Raw genomic sequence first — 25,374 nt, forward strand, 5'->3', positions numbered from 1 at the left:
CATACCGTAGGCCAAAACTAAGCTGAGGGGCAACAAAAGTGCTTTCCCACGAGTGCCTATCCTCCTCCACACCACCAGCTGGATTGTCCTCATTGGTCAAAATGCAGTCAGGCTTCACTTGCTGCTTTTTCTTTTTCTTTTTTCTTTTTTTTTTTTTTTTTGACAGGCAGAGTGAACAGTGAGAGAGGGAGAGAAAGGTCTTCCTTTGCTGTTGGTTCACCCTCCAATGGTTGCCGTGGCCGGAGCATTGTGGCCGGCGCACCGTGCTGATCCAAAGCCAGGAGCCAGGTGCTTCTCCTGGTCTCCCATGGGGTACAGGGCCCAAGCACTTGGGCCATCCTCCACTGCACTCCCGGGCCACAGCAGAGAGCTGGCCTGAAGGTGCAACCGGGACAGAATCTGGTGCCCAACCAGGACTAGAATCCGGTGTGCCAGCACCGCAGGCGGAAGATTAGCCTAGTGAGCTGTGGCGCTGGTCAATTTGGTCAATTTATTTATTTATTTATTTATTTGAAAGGCGAAGTTACAAAGAAGTAGAGGCAGAGAGAGAGCGAGAGCGAGAGAGAGAGAGAGAGAGATCTTCCATCCACTGGTTCACTCCCCAGATGGCTGCAATGGCCAGAGCTGCACCGATCTGAAGCCAGGAATCAGGAGCTTCCTCCAGGTCTCCCACAGGGGTGTAGGGACACAAGGTCTTGGGTCATCTTCTACTGCTCTCCCAGCTTCTCTTTTCCAGAGAGCTGGATCGGAAGTGGAGTAGCCAAGACTCAAACCGGCACCAGATGCCATCATTGTAGGTGGTGGCTTTACCCACTACACCACAGCACCAGCTCCCAAATATTGTATTTTTTAAGAACCTGCTCCTTAGAATATTTCAGGACTCCTTAAGAAATATAATCTGTACTCCAAATCTTCAATGTAAAGAAAATATAGTCTTTAGTAAGATGGCTGCCACAACCACCTGTGCTGAGCGCTTGTGGTGTGAAGGAGGGACAGGGGAGTGGAGACACAGAACATTAGCAGAATTCACAGTTGTACCAGAGTACAGGTGAGGGAATCCAAGAAGGCAGTAGGTAAATCTGTAGGTAAACAGGGAGAAAAAAACTCATAATTTGGTGGAGATTGAACTGCATTGGCAGAGAAGGCATAGTAAGTCTAGGATCCAGTTAAGTGATTAGGAAAAATAGTAATAGCTGTGGATCTGGGACAGCCTCGCCAATGGCAAGGGAAGAGCAATTGACAGTAACCAGAGCTTAGTAGTAAAGAAGTAGAAAAGTGGCCAAGGGTTTGTGAAAACATGCTCAGCAAGTCGGAAGTTTGGCCACCTCTGGGTGTCTAAAATGACGTGCTCGTGACTATCAGTGACCTCAGTGCCAAGTAACTGGTGAATAGGTCTGGAGAAGCCACAAATGGATGTGGAATGTCAGACCACCTGGAGCAGAGAAAGACAGTGGACAACCTGGGGCTTGGGAATGTGGTCACAGGGAAATGGATGTCCGTGGCGACCGCAGTCTCAGAGCTGCTTTCTTGTAGAGCAGTGGCAGACTGGAGTAGGGCAGGAGGACATAGAGGGCTCAGGAGTGAGCAGCAAGGTCTGCAGACACTGTGTGTGCTGGAGGTGCTGTCATGCATGCAAAAGCTTGGTCTTGGGAGTGGCCCAACCATGTCAAAGTTACAACTCTTTTCCAATGCCTGTCAAGTGCAACTGAGGCCCCAAGTGTTTCTAAGAGGTTCAGGCCTTGGACAATTGGTGGAGGCGACCTAAGAGACTGCTGGATAAATAATACCCCAGAGGGGTCTTGCCAGACAGGGACATGCTCAGAGTTGGTGGGACAGTCTGCATTTTTTTTTTTTTGTCATAAAAATGCGCCCAGGACAGACAGTCAAGGGCGAAGGTGTCTTCCAGCAGATGAAAAAGTCAATATTCATTGGAACTGTATCCATGGAATCCATAAAGGCTGTTCTCTTTATATCAATAAAAAATTTAAATAAAATGTAATATAATCAGAAATTTCAGGGAAATAAATGTCACTGTTCTATCTAAGAGGGCCTGAAGAAGTCACCGCAGACATGACAGGGCAGAGGACGTCATAACCCTGAGAAAATGTGCACAGGCAACAACTAGTCCCAAAGTGAGTCTGGGAAGTGAAGGCACAGAGCTCCTTGTGCATGAGGCAGCTCCTCCCAGACTGGATAGACTTGAGCTGGGGTCAAGAACAGATGAATGTTACAAAACCCTTAGTCTCTTCGGAGGTTTCCCTGGTGCCACCGTCCCAAGGCAGTGACAGCTGTGCAAATCCGCTGGAGCATGCCTAAAACTCCCTTCCTTTCTCAGCTACACACCAGCCACTTCCAGCCCTTGTTGCCAGGCAGTTCAGGCAGGGTATGCTGTTCAGCAGGCCTTGAAGCTGAGCACAGCAGGCCCCTCTTACGCTTGGGGAGGGACTGCAAGACCTCCAGTGGATGCCTGCAACTGGACAGCACCAAAATCTATATACTATATACATTGTCTTTTTCCTATACATACATACCTGTGATAAAGTTTAATTTATAAATTAGTCAAATAAGAGACTAATAATAGAAATAGAACAATTATAACAATATAATAAAAGTTATATAAATGTGGTCCCTCCCTCTTTCTCTCTCTTTCTCTCTCCCTACCCCACAATATCTTATTGTACAATAGATCTTAACAACCTCAGCATACCATTTTTTTTCTTTTTTAATGTAAATTTTTAAAAAAATTTAATTAGTTTTTAACAGATTCAGTGTGATTTATAGATACAATTCTGAAAACATAGTATTTCCTTCTTCTCTCCTCCTCTCTTTTTTACTTTTTTCTCCCTTTCTCTCTTTTTGTTTAGTTTTTGAGATAACATATTTTAAATTTACATTACAGTAAAAAGGCTTATTATTTCACTGAATAAGAATTTTAACAAGTAAAAAGCAAAAAGACACTAGTTTAGTCTAAGGTCTAGTTTGGTGGAAATACATACAACAGCTATAAACAACAAGTAAATGGAAAAATGACCGTTTCACCCATATACAATAAATTTTAAAGTAATCACAGATCATTAAAATTATGGTAGTGTAATATTCTTAACCATTGATTTTGCAAGGTGTAAAATGAAGTTTTACAAAGCCATATTTGCAGCAATACTGATATACACAAACGTTTCTTTTTTCTTTTATGTTTCTTTTTAAAAATTTAACTCCCACATATAAGGGAGAACATGCAGTATTTGTCTTTCTGGGTCCAGCTCATTTCACTGAATACAATATCCTCCAGTGGTGTCCATTTTGCTGCAAATGGTAGAATTTTATTCTTTTTATAGATGAATAATATTCCATTTTGTATGTATATATACACCACATTTTCTTCATCCATTCATCTGATGGACACCTTGGTTGGTTCCAAATGTTGGCTATTGTGAACAGTACTGCTATAAACATGGTGGTGCACATATCTCTGATTCATTGTGTTCAAGTTTTTTTGCTATATACCAGTAGTGGGATTGCTAGATAATATGGCCATTCTATTTCTAGTTTTTTTTTTTTTTAAGAAATCTCCCTAAAATAGTAATTACAAAACATATGAAGTTTATAACTGTAAAGCTGTATAATTCTGCATACATTCCTACAGACTTACTTCTAAGGGTACAGTTTAAAAATGTGACGTGGGATCCCAAATCCCCTTAAGCTGAGTGGTAAAAACAGCATTTTAAGTGTAAAAGTGATCATAAAGATATGATTAAGTGTTAAAGTGACCATATAAATAGGAATAAGTGTTTGATAATAATAATAGAATTAAAAAAGAGCAAATGTTCCACCATAGGAAGCAATCCATACAGCAGGCTTATAGAATGACAATCGCTTTAAGCAGCACTCTGAGCTCAAAATCAGCCATTAAGGCATTCTGGTCTGGCTGAAAGGCCCACAAGAGCATTTCAGGCATGGAAAGCCAACACACTGTAGCAAAAAGTGTCCTACATGAAGGATCTCTGTAGATGAGACCCCAATGGAAAGAATTGGTCATCAAAGAAGGATGTACTTTTCTCTGAAGAGAGGAGAGAACTTCCACTTTGCTTATGGCCTTGTCTAAATACTGAAGGAGCTTGTGGATTCAAAAGGCTTCCATAGCCTAGGCAGCTCATGTCAAGAGCCTCATGTGGTCATTGACATCACACATAAGAGTGTTAGTTGTTAAATTAACAACAGGAGTCACTGTGCACTAACTCCCCATGCAAGATCTCTGTCCTCAAAGAGTTGTATTATGAGAGTTAATATTAAAACTTGTTCTAATAACTTATGAAGCATTATCCTAAAAATTATTTCTGTGGACATTCCCCTCACACAACAAAGATCAAGATTCCGTTTGGAAGTCCTGTGGCACTTTTTAAAAACACATTTAAAAGCACCCCATTTGTGATTTTCATATAGAATCTGAAAGTCTGCCCAAAATCCATTGAGAGGATCAGCTATACCCTCAGATCCTTAATTTGGAAGGCCATGTCCTCCTTGAGATGCAAAAGCTTAGCAATAATATACTGGCTTAAAATCCTCACTTTTAAAAGTGAGTTGAGAGTCCACACTTGACTTAGAACAAAGCAGTAATTTTTCTGTATCGTCTCTGTGCCTTCGTGTCCAGAGCTCACCTACACTTTGAGACCTGGGGGACAGCGTCTCAAATTGGATATAAGTCTCTTTTGATAAATCATCTTCCCAGAAAGAGTCTGATTTACATTGCAGCTTGCAAACTTTGTACAACAAGAAACAAATCAATGGCACAGCAACCACACAGGCAGTACTTGTCACCACAATAAGGAAAGACCACTGAGAATCACCTTCTTCTACAACTCTGTCAGTAGAAAAGGTGATACATTTGTCTCTTTGGGGAGGCACCCCTTTTGGACAGACACATGCCATGTATTGTCTACCGGGCTCCAGACCATCTATGGTTACTTGGTTCTTGCTGGAGTCTGCATTTAACAGGAGCAGGTCCTTGTCCCCATACTTGGAATACAGCACAGTCATTGCAGAGTTATGCATGGTGTTGATGGTGTTCCACTTCAAAGTCACACTCTCTTCCGTCTCACTGACCACCCTGAGGTTTTCTACTGTGGCATTCGTCTCCGTAGGTGTTGCTTGGTCCAGAAATGCCAACTCTTCTTTCTTGCTTGCACTGGCTGGAGGAAGCTTACTTCCACTCATCTCTACCTTTAAATTTCTTCTGCCATCTGCATGGAGCTGAAGCGACTGCCTGCTGGCCATGGTGGGGCGTGCTGAAGCACCAGTGCTTAGAGTTGTGGTTGAAGAAATGATCGAAGAGAAGAAAGGAGACAAAGAGAAAGAAGTAGCAGGAGGTGACAAAGCCGAAGCAGAAACAGAAGTGGAAGAAGCAGGGAAGGACGAAGAGGAGGAAAGCGACTCAGGAGAAGATGATGACGTGGACATGGATGTTGGTCTTCCAAATCCTGGCTGGGCCTCTGGCTCCAGGTGATCTCCAGTTCTTCTTTCAGAAATATCTGATGAGATAGTTGTGGTGACAGTGCCAACCACTGTCACGGTAACCACAGCTTCTGACATCCCAGCCAGATTTTTGGCCTTGCATTTGTAGTCCCCAGCATCCTTGTGAGAAATGCCTGCCAAGCTGATTATGGACCACCTGACTCCTTCCCCTGGAGATTCCTGAATTACTAGAAGGAAACAAAGGTGCACTCTGTGAGCAAAAAAGGGAAAACTAGAGAAACCATGCCAAATGAGAAGGAAACTGCATCTGTTTTCATGTGTCCCCCTCACATAAGCCAAGAGGGAAATGGGCAGTGATGGGTCAGCGGATTGTTCAGGTAAGGCTGGAGGGTCTACCAGGTACCATGAAGTCTATATGAGGAATGATGATTTTCAAAACATAGGGATGGAAAACAAGGAGTTTGGGTTTAGTAAACTTTTGTTCACAAAGTACTATGTGATTTTTAGACAAGACAATTGGTGCCTTTAGTCCTCTGTCTCTGCATTTATAAAGTAAGGGTGTAGGACAAAGTGATCTCGAAGGTCCCTTCTAATTTTAACTGTGATGCTATAAAATGTTTATCATAAGATGCTCCTCTCAGGATAATTTTTGTTGCAATAAAATGCATCTGTCCATACAACCAAGAGGTACAGCAGATCATTTCTGGGCATGGAAGAGTCTTCATCTGTATTCATTTTATATCTAAGTTAGAAAAACTAGCAAATTATATTATTTTGCTTACAAAGCAACATATAGATTTTATAAAAATTGGAATTTTGCTTTCCTAAACACTAAAATTGCAACATATTTCCATCCTATCTTGTATTAGGAAACTGTCTAAAGAATAATTTTTGAGGAAGCATCCCAGGAGCCCAAAGCTTAACTCATTAAACTGTGGCCCATTTTCTACCTGTATGTAGGAATATTAGGATTTAAGGTGTATTAGTCCATCAGGTTTAATTCTTTTCCATCTCAATTTTAATTTAATTTTAAAGAATTTTAAAAAGTATATTCCTTGAAGAGTCAGAATGTCACTATGGAAACTGGAGCCCAAGCCCAGATTTGAAAGGGCTATATCATTGATATTTCTCAAAATTGTACTTTCTGTCTCATAATAAGGTTTCCATATACTTTATTATTTAAATAATCATTAAACATGAGAAATTTGCATAAAAGATCCTTTTTAAAAATTATAATGCTTGAACATTTTGAAGTGAGCTATATCCAAGATGATAGGGCATGCCAAATGCCTTGTCAGCAACCATCCATCCACCGGGTTATTTGATTTTCTACCTAAAGGAAAAAAAGACTAGATTGTCTAACTTTATCTAGGTACAAGTTGAGTATCCCTTATCCACAATGTTTGGGAAATGTTTCAGAATTTGGATATTTTTTAGATTTTGGCATATTGGCATATACATAATGAGACACCTGGGGAATAGAATAAAATCTAAACATGAAACTCATCAATGTTTTATACACACCTGAAGTTAACTTTATGCAATATGTTTAGTGCCCCTGCATTTTGACCGTGACCCATCACATGAGCTCAGCTCATCACATCATGCTCAGAATGTTTTGGATTTTGGAGTATTTCAGATTTCAGATTTTCTAGTTAGGGCTGCTTAACCTATAGTAGGATTACCTGAGGGAAATAACTAAGAAAATGTGCCTTTCAAATTCCTTGCATTCAACAACCTTGGTATACTTCATTAGAATTGATCAGCCAATTTCAAATCATACAAAGATGTGAAATTAGGTTCAGACTTTTGTAAACTCCTTGTTTCATAGGGCTGAATGAAGAAAATACCTGTATAATTCACTGGCAAGCTGTTGGACCTGGTCCACGTGAGCTGTGGGGTGGGGTAACCGGTGGCATCACACCGCAGCAGAACATTACTGCCAGGAGCAGATGTGATTTTGGTGGCTGAGGTCATCACCGATGGTTTCAGACACCGCTCCAACTCAGCTCGCTGAAACAAAACCCCTGTGAGGCGCTCAGGTTCACTGCAAATCATCAGTGGGTCAAGAAGCACAACAGCAGGGTCAGCGAACTTCGACAGCTCGATAATTTTGGAAATACGACAGTCACAGAACCAAGGGTTATCCTGCAGACCTAAAACAGAAGGGAGAAAAAGGTTGATACAGGCTATTCTGATGAATTCAGTTGACAGGTTCTCTTGGGAAAGGAGGTGTCTACACCATCTCCCTAAAAACAGAAGTGCTGTGGGAGATGAAATAGAGTCGCCTCTATTTTCCATTTGCCCTGCAAACCAGCAACCTGAATTAATATGTCATATCTAGATTCCAATGACGCTCCTGGCTTCTGGCTTCAGCCTGGTCCAGCCATTTGGGGGAGTGAACCAGCAAATGTAAGATCTGTGTCTGTGTGTGTGTCTCCCTCTCTCTCTCTAATTCTGACTTTCAAATAAATAAATCTTTTTCAAAAATATGTGCTTCTACTAGTTCAAATCACTAATATTCATAGTCAATATTTGTTGAACATTTACTTTGTGCTAGGTTTTGTTCTAAGCACTTACCTGTATTATGTCTTTTTTTTTTTTTTTTTTTTTTTTTTTTTTTTTGACAGGCAGAGTGGACAGTGAGAGAGAGAGACAGAGAGAAAGGTCTTCCTTTTGCCGTTGGTTCACCCTCCAATGGCCGGCGCGGCCGGCGCGCTGCGGCCGGCGCACCGCGCTGATCCGATGGCAGGAGCCAGGAGCCAGGTGCTTTTCCTGGTCTCCCATGGAGTGCAGGGCCCAAGCACCTGGGCCATCCTCCACTGCACTCCCTGGCCACAGCAGAGGGCTGGCTTGGAAGAGGGACAACCGGGACAGAATCCGGCGCCCCGACCGGGACTAGAACCCGGTGTGCCGGCGCCGCTAGGCGGAGGATTAGCCTAGTGAGCCGCGGCGCCGGCCCTATTATGTCTTTTAATCCCAACAATTCTATGAAAAAGATAGTGTTATTATCCACATTTTAAAGATGAAGAAGCTAAGATATAGAGAGGTCAAATAACTTCCCCAAAGTCACGTAGCAAATGTCAGAGCCAGGATTTGAATCCAAGTACCATAGAATGCCATAAATAAAGTGTCAAAGGTATTTCTAGGGTGTTGTGAAAATACTTGTGGTGATGTAAGTCTTTTTTAATGTGTATTTTTGATTTTTTTTAAGATTTATTTTATTTGAAAGTCAGAGTTACACAGAGGGAGAAGGAGAGGCAGAGAGAGAGGTCTTCCATCTGCTGGTTCACTCCCCAGTTGGCTGCAACTGCTGGAGCTGGGCTGATCTGAAACCAGGAGCCAGGAGCCTCTTCCAGGTCTCTCTTGTGAGTGGAGGGGACCAAAGACCTGGGCCATCTTCAACTGCTTTCCCAGGCCATAACAGAGTGCTGGATCATAAGTGCAGCAGCTGGGATTCGAACTAGTGCCCACATGGGATGCTGGCACTGCAGGTGGCAGTTTTACCTGCTAGACCCAGCGCCAGCCCTGTGATGTAAGTCTTATAAAGTGCTAAGAGGCATCTAACTCAATCAGGACTATGTCAAGGTTTTGGGCTGTTTGAAGACATATTGAGGTAATAAAAGTTTTGTGTAGCAAAAATATAGTGTGAGACACAGGCAATAGCAGGACATGAGACTGAAAAGATTGATATTAGCAGAAACACCACCCATCATGCTTGTCACATGTGGTAGCCATGGAGACACTTGGCTTACATCTGCCTTGAAGAGAGGCTCAGGTGCAAGAAATCCACTTCCTGTTGCAGGTGCCTTCAGAATCTGCCTCTGCTTTCAGAGTCATTAGAATTTGTTTGGGGGCCAGTGCTGTGGTGCAGTAGGTTAATCCTCCACCTGCCGCACCAGCATCCCATATGGGCACTGGTTCAAGTCCCAGATGCTCCTCTTCCCATCCAGCTCTCTGCTATGACCTCAGATGGCAGTAGAAGATGGCCCAACTCCATGGGCCCCTGCACCTGCATGAGAGACCCAGAAGAAGCTCCTGGTTCCTGGTTTCAGATCAGCTCAGCTCCGGCCGTTGAGGCCATCTGAGGAGTGAATCAGCAGATGGAAGACCTCTGTCTGTCTCTGCCTCTCACTGTCTGTAATTCTACCTCTCAAACAAATTAAGTAAAATCTTAAAATAAAAAAAAGAATTTGGCCCTTATAGAGACTTTCAGTGAAAGCTTAAAGTAGGAAAAATGTTACTGGAAACTGAAAGGGGATCCTTGCTGTGGAGTGGCAGAAAGATTAGCCACCCTGTGACCTATGGCAAACATAGAAAATTGAAAACACACTCAATGAGATGGGTGTTCTACCCAAGAATATTTCCACACAGAGTGTTGAAACCTGAACCTGGCATCTGCTTCATGTTTAAATGTAAAGGAGAGACAACAGGGGCTGGCACTGTGGTATCGTGGGCAAGCCATAGGTGCCAACATCCCTTATGGGAGCCCATGAGTCCTGGCTGCTCCACTTCCAATCCAACTCTCTGCTGTGAAAGCAGTGGAGCCTGTGAAAGCAGTGGAGGGTGGCCCTAATACTTGGTCCTCTGCACCCTTGTGGGAGACCCAAAAGAAGTTTTTGGCTTTGGATCAGCCCAGTTCCAGCCATTGCGGACCATTTGGGGAGTGAACCAAAGGATGGAAGATTCTTCTGTCTCTGCCTCTCTCTTTCTCTCTCTCTCTCTCTCTCTCTCTCTCTCTTTCTCTAACTCTGCCTTTCCAATAAGATAAATACATCTTAAAAGGGGGGGGGGGCGGGGGAGGAGACAACAGCTAAAGAAGAACTGTAACACTCAAAAGAAGCAAAACTTTATGAGTTCAATTACAAAGTTTTCTCACTCCCAGCCTCAAAATTCTCAAAGAAGGGAGTTCAGGGTAAAAATTCAACCCAATTGGGACTATAAATGTCTGCCAAAATCTCAGAAGGATCTAAGATTGTACTGCCACACTTTATGGCTGAAAACAAGTCCCTCCTAGGGCTTAAGGAGCCCTAGGGCTTTAAGGGCAACATCCCACAACTACTTCAACTAAAGCCCCATGTAGAAAGGGTTTTCTTTCAGAAATGCATAGATACGGATTTTTACTAATGGAGTGAATTGTAAATTGAGAAGAAAAGGCAGAATAACACTTTAAAGAATTCTAACCACGTTGGAAATTTAACCATTCACTCATTCAACAATTCTGTTCATGCGCATTTAATCTTGTACTTTAGAAATTTGTGCAGCAGGTTAAAGCCCTGGCCTGAAGTACGGGCATCCCATATGGGTGCTGGTTCTAATCCCAGCTGCTCCTCTTCCAATCCAGCTCTCTGCTATGGCCTGGAAAGCAGTAGAAGATGGCCCAAGTCCTTGGGCCCCTGCACCTACATGGGAGACCCAGAAGAAGCTCCTGGCTCCTGGCTTCAGATAGGCTCAGCTCCGGCCATTGCAGCCAATTGGGGAGTGAACCAACAGATGGAAGACCTCTCTCTCTACCTCTCTCTGTAACTCTGTCTTTCAAATAAATAAAATCAATCTTTAAAAACAATTTTGCTTTTCATCCATGAGTGGCTAATCTGGAACATTTCCCTCTTACATTTGGTCCTGTGAACCTGTGGCTTGTTCTCTAATTGATATTTGAATTCTGTTCTCTTAAGCGTTGGCTCTTTCACCCAACTTCGTCCCACAAGCAGACTTTCTAGTCCATTTTGCAATGACTAAGTGTGGCCTTTGAACCTAAAATTGGGGCTAAAATCTTGATTCTACCAAGCTCCACCACAGTAGTTAGGTATCTCTCTAAACCTCATCTATAAAATGTATATAATGGCAGCAATTCTTTCATAGAGTTGCATGAAACTTTAATTAAAGAATTCATATAAATTACTGTGGACAATGGCTTAATCATGGTAAAAAGCACTATAAACTTTAAGAGCTAAACATAGCTCTTAAAACTTCTGGTTAATAAAGTCAAAGTTTTAATATATAATAATAACAACATAAGTTAAAAGTTAATGTTTTGTACATGGCAAATACTGTACTTGTCAAGAACAATAAAGGTGCTAAAGGTTTACCTTGACATTAGGGTGACCAAAACATCCCAGTTGGTCTGGAGCATTCCTTCTTGTAGCACCAAAGAAGTATCCTGGAGAAGCTAGTCTGGACTAACTAGCCTAGATGAACTAGCCTGACAAACCACCTGGATAAACAGCAGGAATCAGCCTGCCATAGCAAGTAAGTTGAGATGTTGGTAGAACACCCAAGACTCCTGCTTGGAGTTGAAGGATGGTGTATTACTCATAGCACTGGAAGAAGACATTATCTTTATTACACTGGCTAGTAAGTATGCCAGCACTTTGTCTGGAAGTAGCTATATCTCTTCCTTTCAAACCTGTTCTCTAACAAACATCAAATCTGCTCACAGGACATGCAGAAATTTAAGAAACCATGGACTGCCTGGCTCAATACTCACAAAAGCATAAAGTAGGTAGCACTATTACCATCTTCATTGTAAAGAGAAAACCTGAGGCCCAGGGAGATTAAAAAACCAGCTCAAGGGCACACAACTGGACAGACAGGTTTTGACCTTCAGTGTCCTGATTTTTAATATCTCATTCCTCACTAGGCTATGTTTTACATCATCTTCCAATTTCACACCAAATCAAAGGGCAAAGTGATTACTACCTTGACTTCTAAGTACTTTAGAGTCCTATGTATAAGATTAGTTTTGTCCTCCAAATCTAATACTCTTTCCACCATAACTCATCTCTTTGTGATCTAAAATCTGCAGGTAGAATGCAAGCTCTAAGAGCTGTTGTCTAGAAATAAAACATGTCAAAGCAGCAATATCTGGAACATACACGTCTATATGCAGAAAGACTTGATAGCTATAACATTAACAGTTTCATTCACACTTTGAAATTTTTATAAAAATTGGTGAATGGTGAAGCCATATTAGTTAAAAATTATATGTAAACTAGGAGTAAATATTTTTAAATTCCTCAAAAATAAAACGTCTATTTTTTCCAGGTTTGAAATCACTAAGGTCAAAACACAATTTTTAAAGCCTGAATAAAAACAGTGATCCAAGAACTGAACACCTCCATCAATGTATTTTTATGCCTGGGGACAAAGGTACAAGAACTCTTTCTAAAGTTAAACTGTTACTTGCACTACATTCCTTCAAGGCAACATACCAACTATAATCACAGTAGTCTGCATTCATTAATTTATTTTATGTAACTATTCTTGCATGGGACAAGTGAACTTTGCTTTTGTTTTTATCCCTTTTTTAAATGGTAAAAGTTTCCATATATCAGAGTAGTTAACTTAAATGTTCTTTTTTAATGAAAAATTAACAATAAGTTCTTGCACAAAAGTTATTCTTCAGATTAGAAGCTCTTGAAGGTAGACAAGCATGCTGATTGGGAGGAGGAGGGTTGGCTGGGAAGGAGCAAAAGGAACTCGCTAGGTGAAAGAAATATTCTGCCTCTTGATGAGGGGGAGGGTTTCATGGGAGTACATATTTATCAGAATTTAACAAACTCTACACTAAAGATCCTTTATGTTACTGTAGGTAAATCCTTCGATGTAAGCAAAAGTTTAAAAAAAATGAGAGTGAGGTCTCTGGAAGTGGACTGTGCATCTGAAGCCTGATGCTGCCTCCTTACCAGACGGGAAATGAGGGTGATGACCATCACATCGCCTTGTGGGAATACTGAGGACATACAAGTGAGATCCTCAGAAGAGCACCTGGCAAGGTGACATCGTAACCACGTGGAATGTTCTTCATGCCCAGCAAAAGACAGGCCATATTGACAGAGGACAGTTAGTGTCTGTTGAACTAAATTTAATGTCATCTTAGAAAATTCTGTGTAATTCTGCTACTGTCTTTCAGACAATTTTCTTTCTGAATAAGGAAAGAGCCATGTTTATAACTAAGCAAATTTGAGTATCGGTAAAAAAATAAAAATAAAAATAAACACCCAAAAAGCATTGTATGCTTTTAGAATACAGAAAATGAAAATAGTTCCTTAATCTTGAGACAGAGACCATGGAAATTTACCTGTAATGCAAACCAAAAATCTAATTTCAAAGTTCTTAAATGCTTGCTAGTTTGTATTTTTATGGATACATATAAGGACAGTTTTACTAAGCTGATATTTTTACTAAGGAGAAGAGAATAACCAAAAATCCTCTCCCTGACTTTTTCTCTTTGTTATTAAATAAATGCATGACTTAAAGAGATCATTAAGGTAAAGCAGATGTGAGAAAAATAATGCTGACATTATCATATACATTGTATTATAAAGGAAAGGTGAAGTACATGGGTCCTGGACCCCAGTGGCCGGTATATCCAACCCCCAGATCCTTTATTATGTAGTGAGTGAATCTTATGCTTTGTTTTTTCTTTTATAAAATAGGGAGGAAACGGTGTGGACTACAAGAGGTACTTCAGGTTAAGTCTTTGTCTTGTGCTGTCTCACAGGCTGCACCATGGCTCCCCTCAAAGCTGGAAATTTGCAACTCTCAAGTTCTCCTTGTCTGCTGTGGCAGCTTCAACCCCACCTAAAGCCAGACATTCCACTCTCCACCTTGATAATTACTTTTACACTGATAATGATAGTGAAATAACAGAGTGTGGAACATGCTGTGATGTGGATGACAGCTAACCTCAGCAAAGCCATGTTTGCTGTGTTACAAAGGGGAAAAAAGGGGCTGGCGCTATGGCGTAGCAGGTAAAGCCACTGCCTGCAAAGCTGGCAACCCATATGGGCGCCAGTTCTAGTCCCAGCCACTCTTCCAATCCAGCTCTCTGCTATGGCCTGGGAAAGCAGTAGAAGATGGCCCAAGGGCCCCCTGCACCCGTGTGGGAGACCTGGAAGAAGTCATTGCAGCCATCTGGGGAGTGAATCAGCAGAAGGAAGACTTTCTCTCTCTCTCTCTCTCTCTCTCTCTCTCTCTCTCTCTCTTTCTCTCTCTCTCTCTGCCCCTGCCTCTCTGTAACTCTCTCTCTAACTTTTAAATAAATAAATAAATCTTAATAAAAAAAAAAAAAAAAAGAGGTGGGTGGGGGGGAGAAATGCTGCCCTCTGAGGTCAGGCCTAAAGGAGAACTTGCTTCATTTTGCTTGTAGACAAGGAGAACCATAGGAAACCAGTCAATTGCTTGCAGTTTGAGGACTGTAACAGCGATAATTTTGTCTTTACAACTGTACCTCTAAACTATAAACCCAGAACAACACCAGTGGAGTTCGAACAAGACAAACAAAAATCTAACTTGAAGTATTTCTAGAAAGAAGACGCCAAAGTCCAAGAGAAAACCCCAAAAGGATGGCTTTAGGGGACAAGCTCTACTAGAGAGATGCAGAAGTTGCACCTGCTGTATCAGTGAAGGAGCTTCAGCAGTCAGCACGGACATGCAGAAGTGTCAACAGAAAAGCACGGAAAACCACGGCAGTAGTGAAACAGAAATGAAGTATCTCCTCAGATCTCTAATCGCAGTGAGGTCAGGGATTATCTAGATGTGAATGGAATCACTGAGGAAGATAGGAAGACGGTTCTCATGGGGCTGATGGGAAACAAACACAGCATCTCCACCTGGACTGCAGCAGAGGAAGATTCTGCTGAAAGGAAGTGACGGCAACAACTCTAACGACACTGAGCCAGATTTTGCAACCAGTGAAGATTCTGCAGATGGTTCTCATCGTGGAGAGAGTGAAGATGATGATGAAGCCTTTTGCTATGAGAAAAAGTAAAGTTAAAAAAAATAAAAAAGAAAGAAGTGAAGGTAAAATCCTCAGTAGAAAGGAAGAAGAAATCAAAATGCAAATATAGTGCTTTGGTGAGTTCAGCGGACTCTGATCCATCTGCGGTCAGATCAGAACCACTGTCCACATCAAGAAAGATTGATCTTAATTTAGAGGCCACTAGGAAATCATTACAAATACACAGTCCTTCAACTCTGAGCAGGAAGCTTCAGTGGGTCCTCCCAGTCAGCTCCCTGGCAGGAGTAACTGTTTTGTCTCCCAATCAGAGTCCAAATCCACCTTGGCTAGTCCAGATTAGCATGAATTATAAACCCTTGCTTCCAAGTGTCATTAATAACTGCGGGTGGTAGCAAAGATCCACCTTGGCTAGTCCAGATTAGCATGAGTTATAAACCCTTGTTTCCAAGTGTCATTAATAACTGCGGGTGGTAGCAAAGAAATGTTTGGTTGCGAGGATCAGTTTTGCAAATATGTTTATGTTTATGTTTGGCTTCTGCTTGTATTTTGTATTTGAGGAGGGCAATGTAATATGCAACATGTCATGTCATCAAAATGGTCTCTACCCATTTCACTTGGTGAATCTGTTCACTCTTCTTGATGACTTCGGTAACTGATTTGTTTGTAAGAATTATCTTCTCACGCCATTTTCCTTTGAAAGGCATGCTCTGTCTTCCTTTGGCATCATAAGTCATTGTCATTGGGTGGTTGTCATTGTGACAGGAAGTCCCTGCCACATGCTATTCAAGCAATGTGGTGTTCTTTTCTGGCTTTGTCAAGTTTATGACACCTTAAGTTTAGAGTTTATCTGGCCACAGGAAACATTCCCGTTGCATTCAGGAGACATTTCTGAAATCATACAAGTTACTTAATATACATTGTCAGTTTTAGTGCAAAGATACTTCATATTTTAGATAAATCATTTTGTAGTAAGAATTCAGAATTATTTTACATGTCAAAATGGTTAGCATATTTTTCTTCTACTTGGAAATAGATGATTACTATATATCAGATAGAATTTAATAACATTTTCTGAAGTCTTCATTGTCAAAACCTTTAACAAAACTGAAAATTTTCTTTTCTTTGATAAAAACAAAAAAGAAACTATCATGATCACCACAGATCATCTCAAAACTATTCTAAAAGATGAAAAGATGCCCCACCACCCAAAAATAAGTTAGCCAGTTAATGTATTTTTCAGTCTCTTTCTTTGCACCTTTTAAATAGCTATGATAATGCTTTATACACAATTACACACCTGCTTTTTAAGTTTAGTATTTTGTCTAACATGTTTTCACATTATACTTTTTTTTTTTTTTTTTTTGGACAGGCAGAGTGGATAGTGAGAGAGAGAGACAGAGAGAAAGGTCTTCCTTTGCCGTTGGTTCACCCTCCAATGACCGCCACGGCCGGCGCGCTGCGGCCGGCGCACCGCGCTGATCCGATGGCAGGAGCCAGGAGCCAGGTGCTTTTCCTGGTCTCCCATGGGGTGCAGGGCCCAAGCACTTGGGCCATCCTCCACTGCACTCCCTGGCCACAGCAGAGGGCTGGCCTGGAAGAGGGGCAACCGGGACTAGAACCCGGTGTGCCGGCTCCGCTAGGCGGAGGATTAGCCTAGTGAGCCGCGGCGCCGGCCTTCACATTATACTTTTAAAGAACCCAGGTCCTAAAATGCATATGAAGATGCTTGGATAACTCTTCATGGATACTGAAATATAATAGCCCTTTCCACTTGATCTCTAAATTCTCTTCAAGATTTAACTCCCAAAGGAAAATATTGTTATGCAAATTTTTTCTTCATAGTAATGTTAACAACTAATCATTAGACAGATAGTAATAGCAATTTAGTAACTGAGTTTTATATTCTACTTTATATCTTTTCTTTGGGTAATTCTATTAAAGCCAAGAATTACTTTCCAAGAAACTTAGAAATATAATTACTTTCCAAGAAGCAGAGAAATATAATCTCACTGCTTAAATTAAGACAATTTCTAGCTGTTTGCCTTACTTGTAAGGATCAAATAAAGTAAGGAGTGAGCATTTGGCCGAGCAGTTAAATTGCCCATATCCCATATTGGAGTACTGAGGTTCAGTTTCAGTCTCTGGCTTCTGACTCCAGCTTCCTGCCAACGTGGGCCCTGGGAGGCCAGCAGGGATGGCTCAAGTGAATCAGTTACTGTTACTCATATGGAAGACTTGGATTAGGTTCCCAGCTCCTGACTTCACCTGGCCCAGCCCCAGCTGATGTGGGTATTTGAGGCATGAACCAATTGACAGGAACTGTCTCTCTCTCTTCTTGCCTCTCAAGTAAATAAATATTTTCTTTAAAAAAAAAAAAAATACTGCAGTAGGAGTTGACATGGTGTTTACCAGTGTACAGCCTTCTCAAATATCTGTTAAATTATTGTGCTTTTTTTAACCCATCCTGCAATAATTATTTTATTCTCTAATCAAAAAAGTTTGACATTTGCAAGACTACATAAACAGTGGGTAAAACATGAAATGCAAAATAAGAAAAGCTTATGGGGGGGGGGGAGCTATTGTAATCCATAAGCTGTACTTTGGAAATTTATGTTCATTAAATAAAATTTAAAAAAAGAAAAATAAGAAAAGCTTACACGAGTATTCTTCCATCCATTTGGTTCTTTTCACCCTTATTCTCAGTCATAAGCACCAAACACAGTTACATTTCAGCAACAGCAATGCTAAAGTCATGTCAATGCCACCATAGCATTTTCATTTTTACCCCCCAAAACCTCAAATATATCTTTTGTTTAATTTATACTCGGCAACTATTTGAGGATGTGATATGGGTTAGACAGACACAAATGTAACATCTAAGTCACCTCTTGCTCCAAAAGGCTTAAAAGTTGTTTCACTGGCCAAAGACCCAGAAGTTCTTTCACTCTCCTGAAAAATGCAACATCTTCTGTAGCTGTGATGGACACAAGTGGGGAGTCAACAGTACAGCCTTATTAGGAGGAAAGGACGACAAAATTTTAGTACCAAACTGATCAACCAAAGCTTCAGGCTTCTGTGTCATACTGAAGTATAAAAGAAATTCACTGCCCAGAGATATTGGGGTCTCTGTTCATTGCTTTCAGTCAGACATTCATTCACCATGTGAAGAGCACATGCAGAGTACCACAGGTCTCTACAAAAATAAAAAAGAAGGGAGGGACTTACTGGGAAGAGCTGACATTTTAGGAACCTAACAAAAACACACCCGGAAGGGAAACAGAGTCAGGATCAAAATATGCAAAATCAGTTACAGCTAAACCAAGAGCTTGAATCTATGAGAAGACCCATACGGAGCCAGTAAAATAACTGGTGTCTCCTCCATTTTTTCTTAGATTAAGACAATCTGGAACATTTGTTTCCTAACGAATTAAACCACTGCCAGTTCCTAAAGATGCCAATGCCCCCTCCCATTCCTGAAGAACGAGATGACGACTTGAACACTGAACAGAGGAAGTGGACTGTGGCAGGATACAGAGCGATGGTGTACTCACAAGCATCAGGGCGTGCTGGAGGACTCTGTCACTCAGCTGGAGGCCCTCTGTGTGCCATGTGTCTCGTGTCTCAGTGTCTGAGGCTAGTTCTCCCAAGCCCCTCCCCACAAGCACACACACATGTGCACACACAAACATAACTGTTAGATCTTACACAGGGGAAACAGCTAACTTCACATAGGTTAACTGATAAGGTACTCTTCACAAATGTGGGGTTGGCATTTGTGCTACAGGTTAAACTGCTGCCTGCAGTGCCAGCATCCCACATGGGTGCCAGTTTGAGTCCCTACTGCTCCACTTTCAATCCAGCTCCCTGCTAATGTGCCTGGGAAAGCTGTGGAAAATAGCCCATGTGCTAGGGCCCCTGCACCCACATGGGAGACTGGGAAGAAGCTCCTAGCTCCTGTCTTTGGCCTGGCCCAGGCCTGGCTGTTGTAGCCATGTGGGGAGTGAACCAGCAGATGGAAGCTTGCTCTCTGTCTGTCTCTGTAACTCTGTCCTTCAATTAAATAAATCTTAAAAAGAGAAAAAAAAAAAAGATCTCCCCTCTCCCCTTCCCTCTCAAATAAAATGAAAATAAATAATTTTTTTAAATGTGCAAATGCAGAGTAAGAAAACAAATCCAATAGATCTTAAAAGACTGGACAACCGAAGGAAGACATAACAATGTATGACTACATGAAAATCCTAGAGGCTCATGAGTTTACCGAGAATAATTCTTCTTGGTGAAAGGTCTGGATTTTCAGAAGGTGTTGTTACCAAGTGGGACCAACTCTCCAGGAAATCTGGTGGCAACGTGGTTAGTCTGTTGCTTGATAAATCCAAGTAGGCGAGGCTCTTCAGATACTTGACTGCCTCGGTTGGCACACTGGTTATTCTATTGTTGTGCAAATCCAGGGTCCTCAGATGGGGCATATCCAGAAGAGATGTCCAAGGGAAAGAAGCTAAAGAATTTCCATCCAGGCGCAACTCATGCAGTTGCTTGAGGTTGTAAAAGCTCCTTGAGTCTACGCTGGCCACAGAATTGTAAGTCACCCAGAGGTACTGGAGGTCCACCAGGTAGTAGAAGGCCTCGGCAGGGATGCCACGGATGACTGTCTTCTCTATGCGCAGCTTCACAGTGTCCACAGGGAAGTTTGTAGGGACCTCATTCATGTCCAGGTCATTACATAGCACCAACCTGGTGTCACAAGAGCGATGCAAGGAGATGCATTAAAAAGCAAAAACAACAAACAACACCAACAAGAAAAGCCTTGTTTGAAATATATCAATTCTTCACTCACTATTGATTTTCACAAAAAGTGCTTTCAACCTTAGCTACCATGTTTATTAATGACACATCATCTTTGTCTCCATTGTCATCATCATGACAGCCTCTACAATTAGACTGACCCATTTGAAATGGCTATTTATTTTTAGTAAAACATAATCAAATATCAGCAATTTCGTATGGTGCAACCTAATACTTACGGAGTTCTTTACCTACAGGCAATGCAGGGTACAGCCGTTACCTTACTTAATCATCACAACAACTATATGGGGTAGAGATTGGGTCATAGGGAAAAGCACCTGCAGTAGACTATAGTCAGGCTGATCTGGTTTCAAACCTAAGTTGGCCACCTCCTCTCTGGTCATAGAAAACCACTTGACCAGTCCCTAAAGATTCATCCCACATGATATTGCTGTGATGATTAATTAAATATAAAATGTTTACACCTTCCTGACACATAAGCACTTAATAGGCATTTGCTGCTATTATCAACAACCTCGGGTTTACATCTAAAATAACTGAGACCCACCAACATTAGGTAACCTCCCAAGGTCATCCAGCCAGCTGGTTTCAGAGCAACCTTTCAAACCCACCTGTACCCAGTTCCAAAGTGTATCCGTTGAGGAACTGGCCTGTCTTAAAATAACCACCTGTTAACATCATAAATTGAACCTCTTTAATAAGATCATTTTGTTTTAAAAAAGAAAATATTTGCACTAGATATTTAAAGTTGAGCTCTGTTTTTAGCAACATAACTTGTGCATGATTTTCTGCCTCGAGAATAAACCAGAAACTGCAGGTTTATTCCCTTTAACACTCACTAACTTAAGTGACCTTAAGCAAGTCACCTTGTGATCCAGTTTGTTGGCATGTGGAAAACAGGCATAGAAAAACAAGCCTGTCCCATGCATGGGTTTAGAATATGAGGAATCTGGGACAGGCATTTGGCACTGTGGGTAAGATCCTGCTTGGGACATTCCATATCAGAGACCCTAAGTTTCCAGCTCTGTTTTTTATTCCAGCTTCCTCCTAATGCACACCCAGGAAGCAATAGGGATGGCTCACCCATGCGTGAGGCCCAGATTGAGTTTCCATTTCCTGGCTTCAGCCTGGCCAAACCCCAGGCATTTGGGAGTGAATCAATGGGTGGAAGATAGATCTCTCTGTTTCTCCCTCTCTCTCCCTTTCAAATAAATTAGATAGATTTTCATTTAAATTCAAAGATGGAGTGTTGAAAATAAAGTTTTAAAATATGAGAAACTGATAATTTAGATACATTTTAGGCTGAAACAAATATTTTATCTTCTATAATATACTCATCTGAATTGCTGAAAATGAAAAATAAAAAGTTTTGCAAAGTTTAGATAATATATTACACATTTAGTGAATAGTAACAGTAAGATGACTAGTCAATAAAACACATCACATTAATTTTCTAAGATTTATTTATTCATTTATTTGAAAGAGAAAAGTGAGAGAGACAGATAAAGAAATCTTCCATCCTCTGGTTCACTTCTGCAAAAGGCAGGTCTGGATCAGGCCAAACCCAGGAGCCAGGAACTCCATCTAGGTCTCCCACAGGGGTGGCAGGGGCCCAAGCACTTGGGCCATCTTCCAGCGCTTTCCCAGGTGCAATAGCAGGGAGCTGGATGGAAAGTTGAGCAGCAGAGACTTGAACGAGAGCCCATATGAGATGTGAGTATCCCAGGCAGCACCTTAACCTGCTGTGTCACAATGCCAACCCTGTATCAGTGATTTTCTAAATTGATTTAATTATTTTGAAAGTCAAAGTGACAGAGAGAGAAAAAGAGAGGTCTTCCATCTGCTGGCTCACTCCTCAGATGACTGAGACAGCCATGACTGGGCTAGGTTGAAACACAGCTTCATCCGGGTCTCTCATGTGGGTCACAGGGGCCCAAGCATTTGCACCATCTTCTGCTGCTTTTCCCAGGCCATTAGCAGGGAGCTGGATCAAAGTGGAGCAGCTGGGACAGGATCTGGTACCCATATGGGATGGCTTTACTGGCTACACCACAATGCTGGCCCAAGGTATCAGTGAATTTTAAAAGCCAGCCCATAATGTAGACAAATGCAAATCACTCACAGCTATCTTGTCCTAATAGCAGCATCTTCTTGCTATAATTTTAGAGTTACCATGGAATCACTGGAATTCTTTAGGGCTGCATGTTATTCTCCATCTTTATTTTGTATCACAAACTCTAGAGCTACTGTGCGCCAGAACAATAGCAGTTACAACTCACCAGGTAAGCATCTCAGGGTGCTGTAACACAAAAGAGCCCAAGTTGGAAGCTGGAAGATCTGGCACGTTGACTACTCAGTCACTGCAGATCACAACTGTGTGACCTGGGCCAAACCATTTAGTCTCTGGAGTTTCTTCATTTGTAAACTGACAAGGGTTCAACCAGATTAATTCTGGAGTTCTTCCCAGGCCTAAAAATCCATCAATCATGGAGCCAATCATGAAGAAAACATTTCTGTGATGGTTTCCTCTAGAGCTCCCAGACCAGATATATCTATTTATTTTAAGATTTATTTTATTTATTTGAAAGACAGAGTCCCAGAGAGAGAGGGGGGGGGAGAGACAGGGATCTTATATCCACCAGTTCACTCCCCAAATGATGCCAGGAGCCAGGAGCTTCATCCAAATTTCCCAGGTGGGTGCAAGTCCCCACGCACTTGGGCCATCTTTCACTGTTTTCCCAGGCCATCAGCAGAGAGCTGGATCGGAAGTGGAGCAGCTAGGAGTCAAACCAGCGGCCACATGGGATGCCGGCACCACAGGCATCTTCTCAGCCTGCTAGGCCACAGCACTGGCCCCCAGGGCTGATCCTTAACTGCTGCACATCCCTGGCCAGTTGGCCTTTCATTTTATAGATGCTCTTGGTGTCTTAAAATTTAGATAACAATAAGATAAACTACTTAGAAATATACTTCAGTTATTATTTCTTGGTCAAAGTTGTAAGGCATGACTTGAGCTATTCTAACAAATCACTTTGTTTAGGAGACTCACTGCTTACTTCAACCAAATTACAAATAATCATATTTTATTATTAAATATGCTCTCCTGCTCTCCAAAAAAAATCAAGGTCTACCATGTATACCTAACTAGAACTCTGTCCTACTCTTCTTATGCCTAAAAGGACTCTTGCACATTATAAGATATAAGATATAAGATAAATGTTGAAGCAACCTGGAGATTAAATAACATCTGTGAGGCCCTACAGGGTCAGCAACAGAAAGTATTTTTCGAGCTTCTTCACTTAGGAAATAGGGTCAGTTTAAAATAAAAATTTCCCTTATGAATCTAATTTCACTCTTGCAATCTTGCGCTCCTCAATTCTGTTAGCAAAGATAAACCTCAAGTGAAATAAAAAATCCAGACAGCAGATGATCTGGACAAGCTCTGACCTTTTCTGCTGTTGTAACCATGAACTGAGCTGGCCAAAAACATTTAAATAGATTAACCTCCCGAAAGGCATATTTTGTGGATATGAGCCTAATGAATATTTATGAAACACAGGATGTCTTTGGGAGTTCCAAATAATTACTGATGCTTAAAAGTTAAGCTACTCAAATGAAAATAAGGCCATGGGCAAGTAGTATTAACCCAATTAAATTGAACCTTATTTAAATTAAACCTCTTCGCCGATTTCTGATAATTAATTTGCTCTCAAAATAAGGCTACCTTGTTTGTGCGCTTTATGCCAGAATAATTAGAACCTTTAGCAGTAGAGTGAGGTGCATACCTTGCTCCCGAGCCGTCATTTCTGCCATGATAATCGCAGGTGCACTGTGAGGGACACGAAGAACTCACACTTTCCAAAAAGCGAAGCACAATGCACAGGCATGCAAAGAAACTCATTGCTCCTTTTAGAGGTTATTTGAACAAAAGGTAAAAACCAAACCCTCGGCATTCAGAAACTGGTGTGCCAGGAATGCAAACAGCCATTTAGTAACAGCAGATTACGTGGGATTAACTGAGATCTGTAGTTACTTAACCTTCAAGTGTATCTTGCAGAGGATCAATCGACTCAGCCTTTGAATATGGGTTCAGCAAAGTAACACATTCTAAGGAAAATGAAAATCAAGCGCATGTCAGGATAATTTCAGTAGCTGCCCATATCTGGATGTGCAAAGAAATGCCTATGAAATTCCTTCTATGAATGTAATTATCACTACACCTTAAAAATATCCTTACTGTTAAAAATAACTCTGCCTTGGTAGATTATTTACATGGCATAGCATTGTAGATTCTACATTTGCATTTTCTTTTTTTCAGCATGTATAACATTCGGTTTTATAAATTTCAGTTTTAAATATAGAAGCACAGGACAAAATTGATTTAGAATAGATTTATCAATGTTACTGCAGACTTGTTATCTCTGAAAGAAAATTAAACCAAGTCCAGGTCATACATTTTGGGGGAAAAGACTCCAGCCCACCACTGTGTGGCAGGGAAGACTCCAGAGGGAGTACACTCTGAGACTCTACTAGATCCTCTCAGTGCATGTAAGGTTTAGCCTAGCATATTTATTTTTTTAAAGATTTATTTATTTATTTGAAAGGCAAAGTTAGAGAGAGGCAGAGGCAGAGAGAAAGAGGTCTTTCATCCGCTGGTTCACTCTCCAATTGGCTGCAACGGCCAGAGCTGTGCCAATCCAAAGCCGGGTCTCCCACATGGGTGCAGGGGCCCAAGGACTTGGGCCATTTTCTTCTGCTTTCCCAGGCCATAGCAGGCAGCTGGATGGGAAGAGGAGCAGCTGGGACTAGAACTGGCACCCATATGGGATTCTGGCTCTGCAAGCATCAGCTTTACCCAAATGTCATAACACTGGCCCCTAGCATATTTATTTTTAAATGCAGACAATTATCTCTATTCAAGAATACATTTTATTTCAAGCCAGCTTCACAAGTTACAGGCAGCAAAACTGTTTTTATATTTATATCTAATAATGCTAGTCTAAAAAAATACTCATACAGAATATCTCTCCCAGGATCAGCACTGTGGCAGAGCAAGCTAAACCAGCATCTGCAACACTGGTATCCTATATGATCACCAGTTTAAGTCCCAACTGCTACTCTTCCAATCCAGCTCCCTGATAACAAGCCTGGGATAGTAGTGGAAAATGATCTAAGTGTTTAGATCCCTACATCCCATGTGGGAGACCCAGATGGAGTTACAGGCTCCTGGCTTTGGCCTGGCCCAGCCCTGGCCATTGTGGCCATTTGGGGAGTGAACTAGTGGATGGAAGACTTCTCTTTCTCTGGCTCTCCCTCTCTCTCAAATAAATAATTTTTAAAAAGAAAAAAGGAAAAAAAGA

The 25,374-nt window shown here is 41.5% G+C and overlaps 1 protein-coding gene and 1 pseudogene across 2 annotated transcripts; one reads left to right on the forward strand and one right to left on the reverse strand.

Annotated features, from left to right (window-relative positions):
- Positions 1 to 2,704: 2,704 nt before the first annotated feature.
- LRIT3 (leucine rich repeat, Ig-like and transmembrane domains 3) lies at positions 2,705 to 25,374 on the reverse strand. Of its 2 annotated transcripts, none has more exons than XM_070047752.1 (4): positions 22,294 to 25,374; positions 19,470 to 19,942; positions 7,320 to 7,625; positions 2,705 to 5,696 (listed from the first exon to the last, which is right to left on the reverse strand). In XM_070047752.1, the coding sequence occupies exons 1-4, from the start codon at positions 22,302 to 22,304 to the stop codon at positions 4,534 to 4,536; spliced, it is 1,953 nt and encodes a 650-aa protein (XP_069903853.1). In that variant the 5' UTR covers positions 22,305 to 25,374; the 3' UTR covers positions 2,705 to 4,533. The 2 variants fall into 2 exon arrangements, with proteins under 2 accessions (XP_069903853.1, XP_002717231.3); XM_002717185.5 differs by having other exon boundaries at positions 4,390 to 5,696; positions 23,800 to 24,043.
- Positions 14,211 to 15,372, forward strand: LOC103350804 (RAD51-associated protein 1 pseudogene; annotated as a pseudogene).

Source organism: Oryctolagus cuniculus, chromosome 8 (assembly GCF_964237555.1).
Source record: "Oryctolagus cuniculus chromosome 8, mOryCun1.1, whole genome shotgun sequence".
NCBI classification, from domain to species: Eukaryota; Metazoa; Chordata; class Mammalia; order Lagomorpha; family Leporidae; genus Oryctolagus; species Oryctolagus cuniculus.

Excerpts from the sequence above, each read along its gene's own strand:
- LRIT3 (XM_002717185.5), bottom strand. The coding sequence starts at position 23,915 with ATGAGTTTCTTTGCATGCCTGTGCATTGTGCTTCGCTTTTTGGAAAGT. Across the intron at positions 7,626-19,469 it reads ACCAAGAAGAATTATTCTCG|GTCTGCAGGATAACCCTTGG; the intron begins GTAAACTCATGA and ends CTTCTGTTTTAG. Across the intron at positions 5,697-7,319 it reads CTTGCCAGTGAATTATACAG|TAATTCAGGAATCTCCAGGG; the intron begins GTATTTTCTTCA and ends GTTTCCTTCTAG.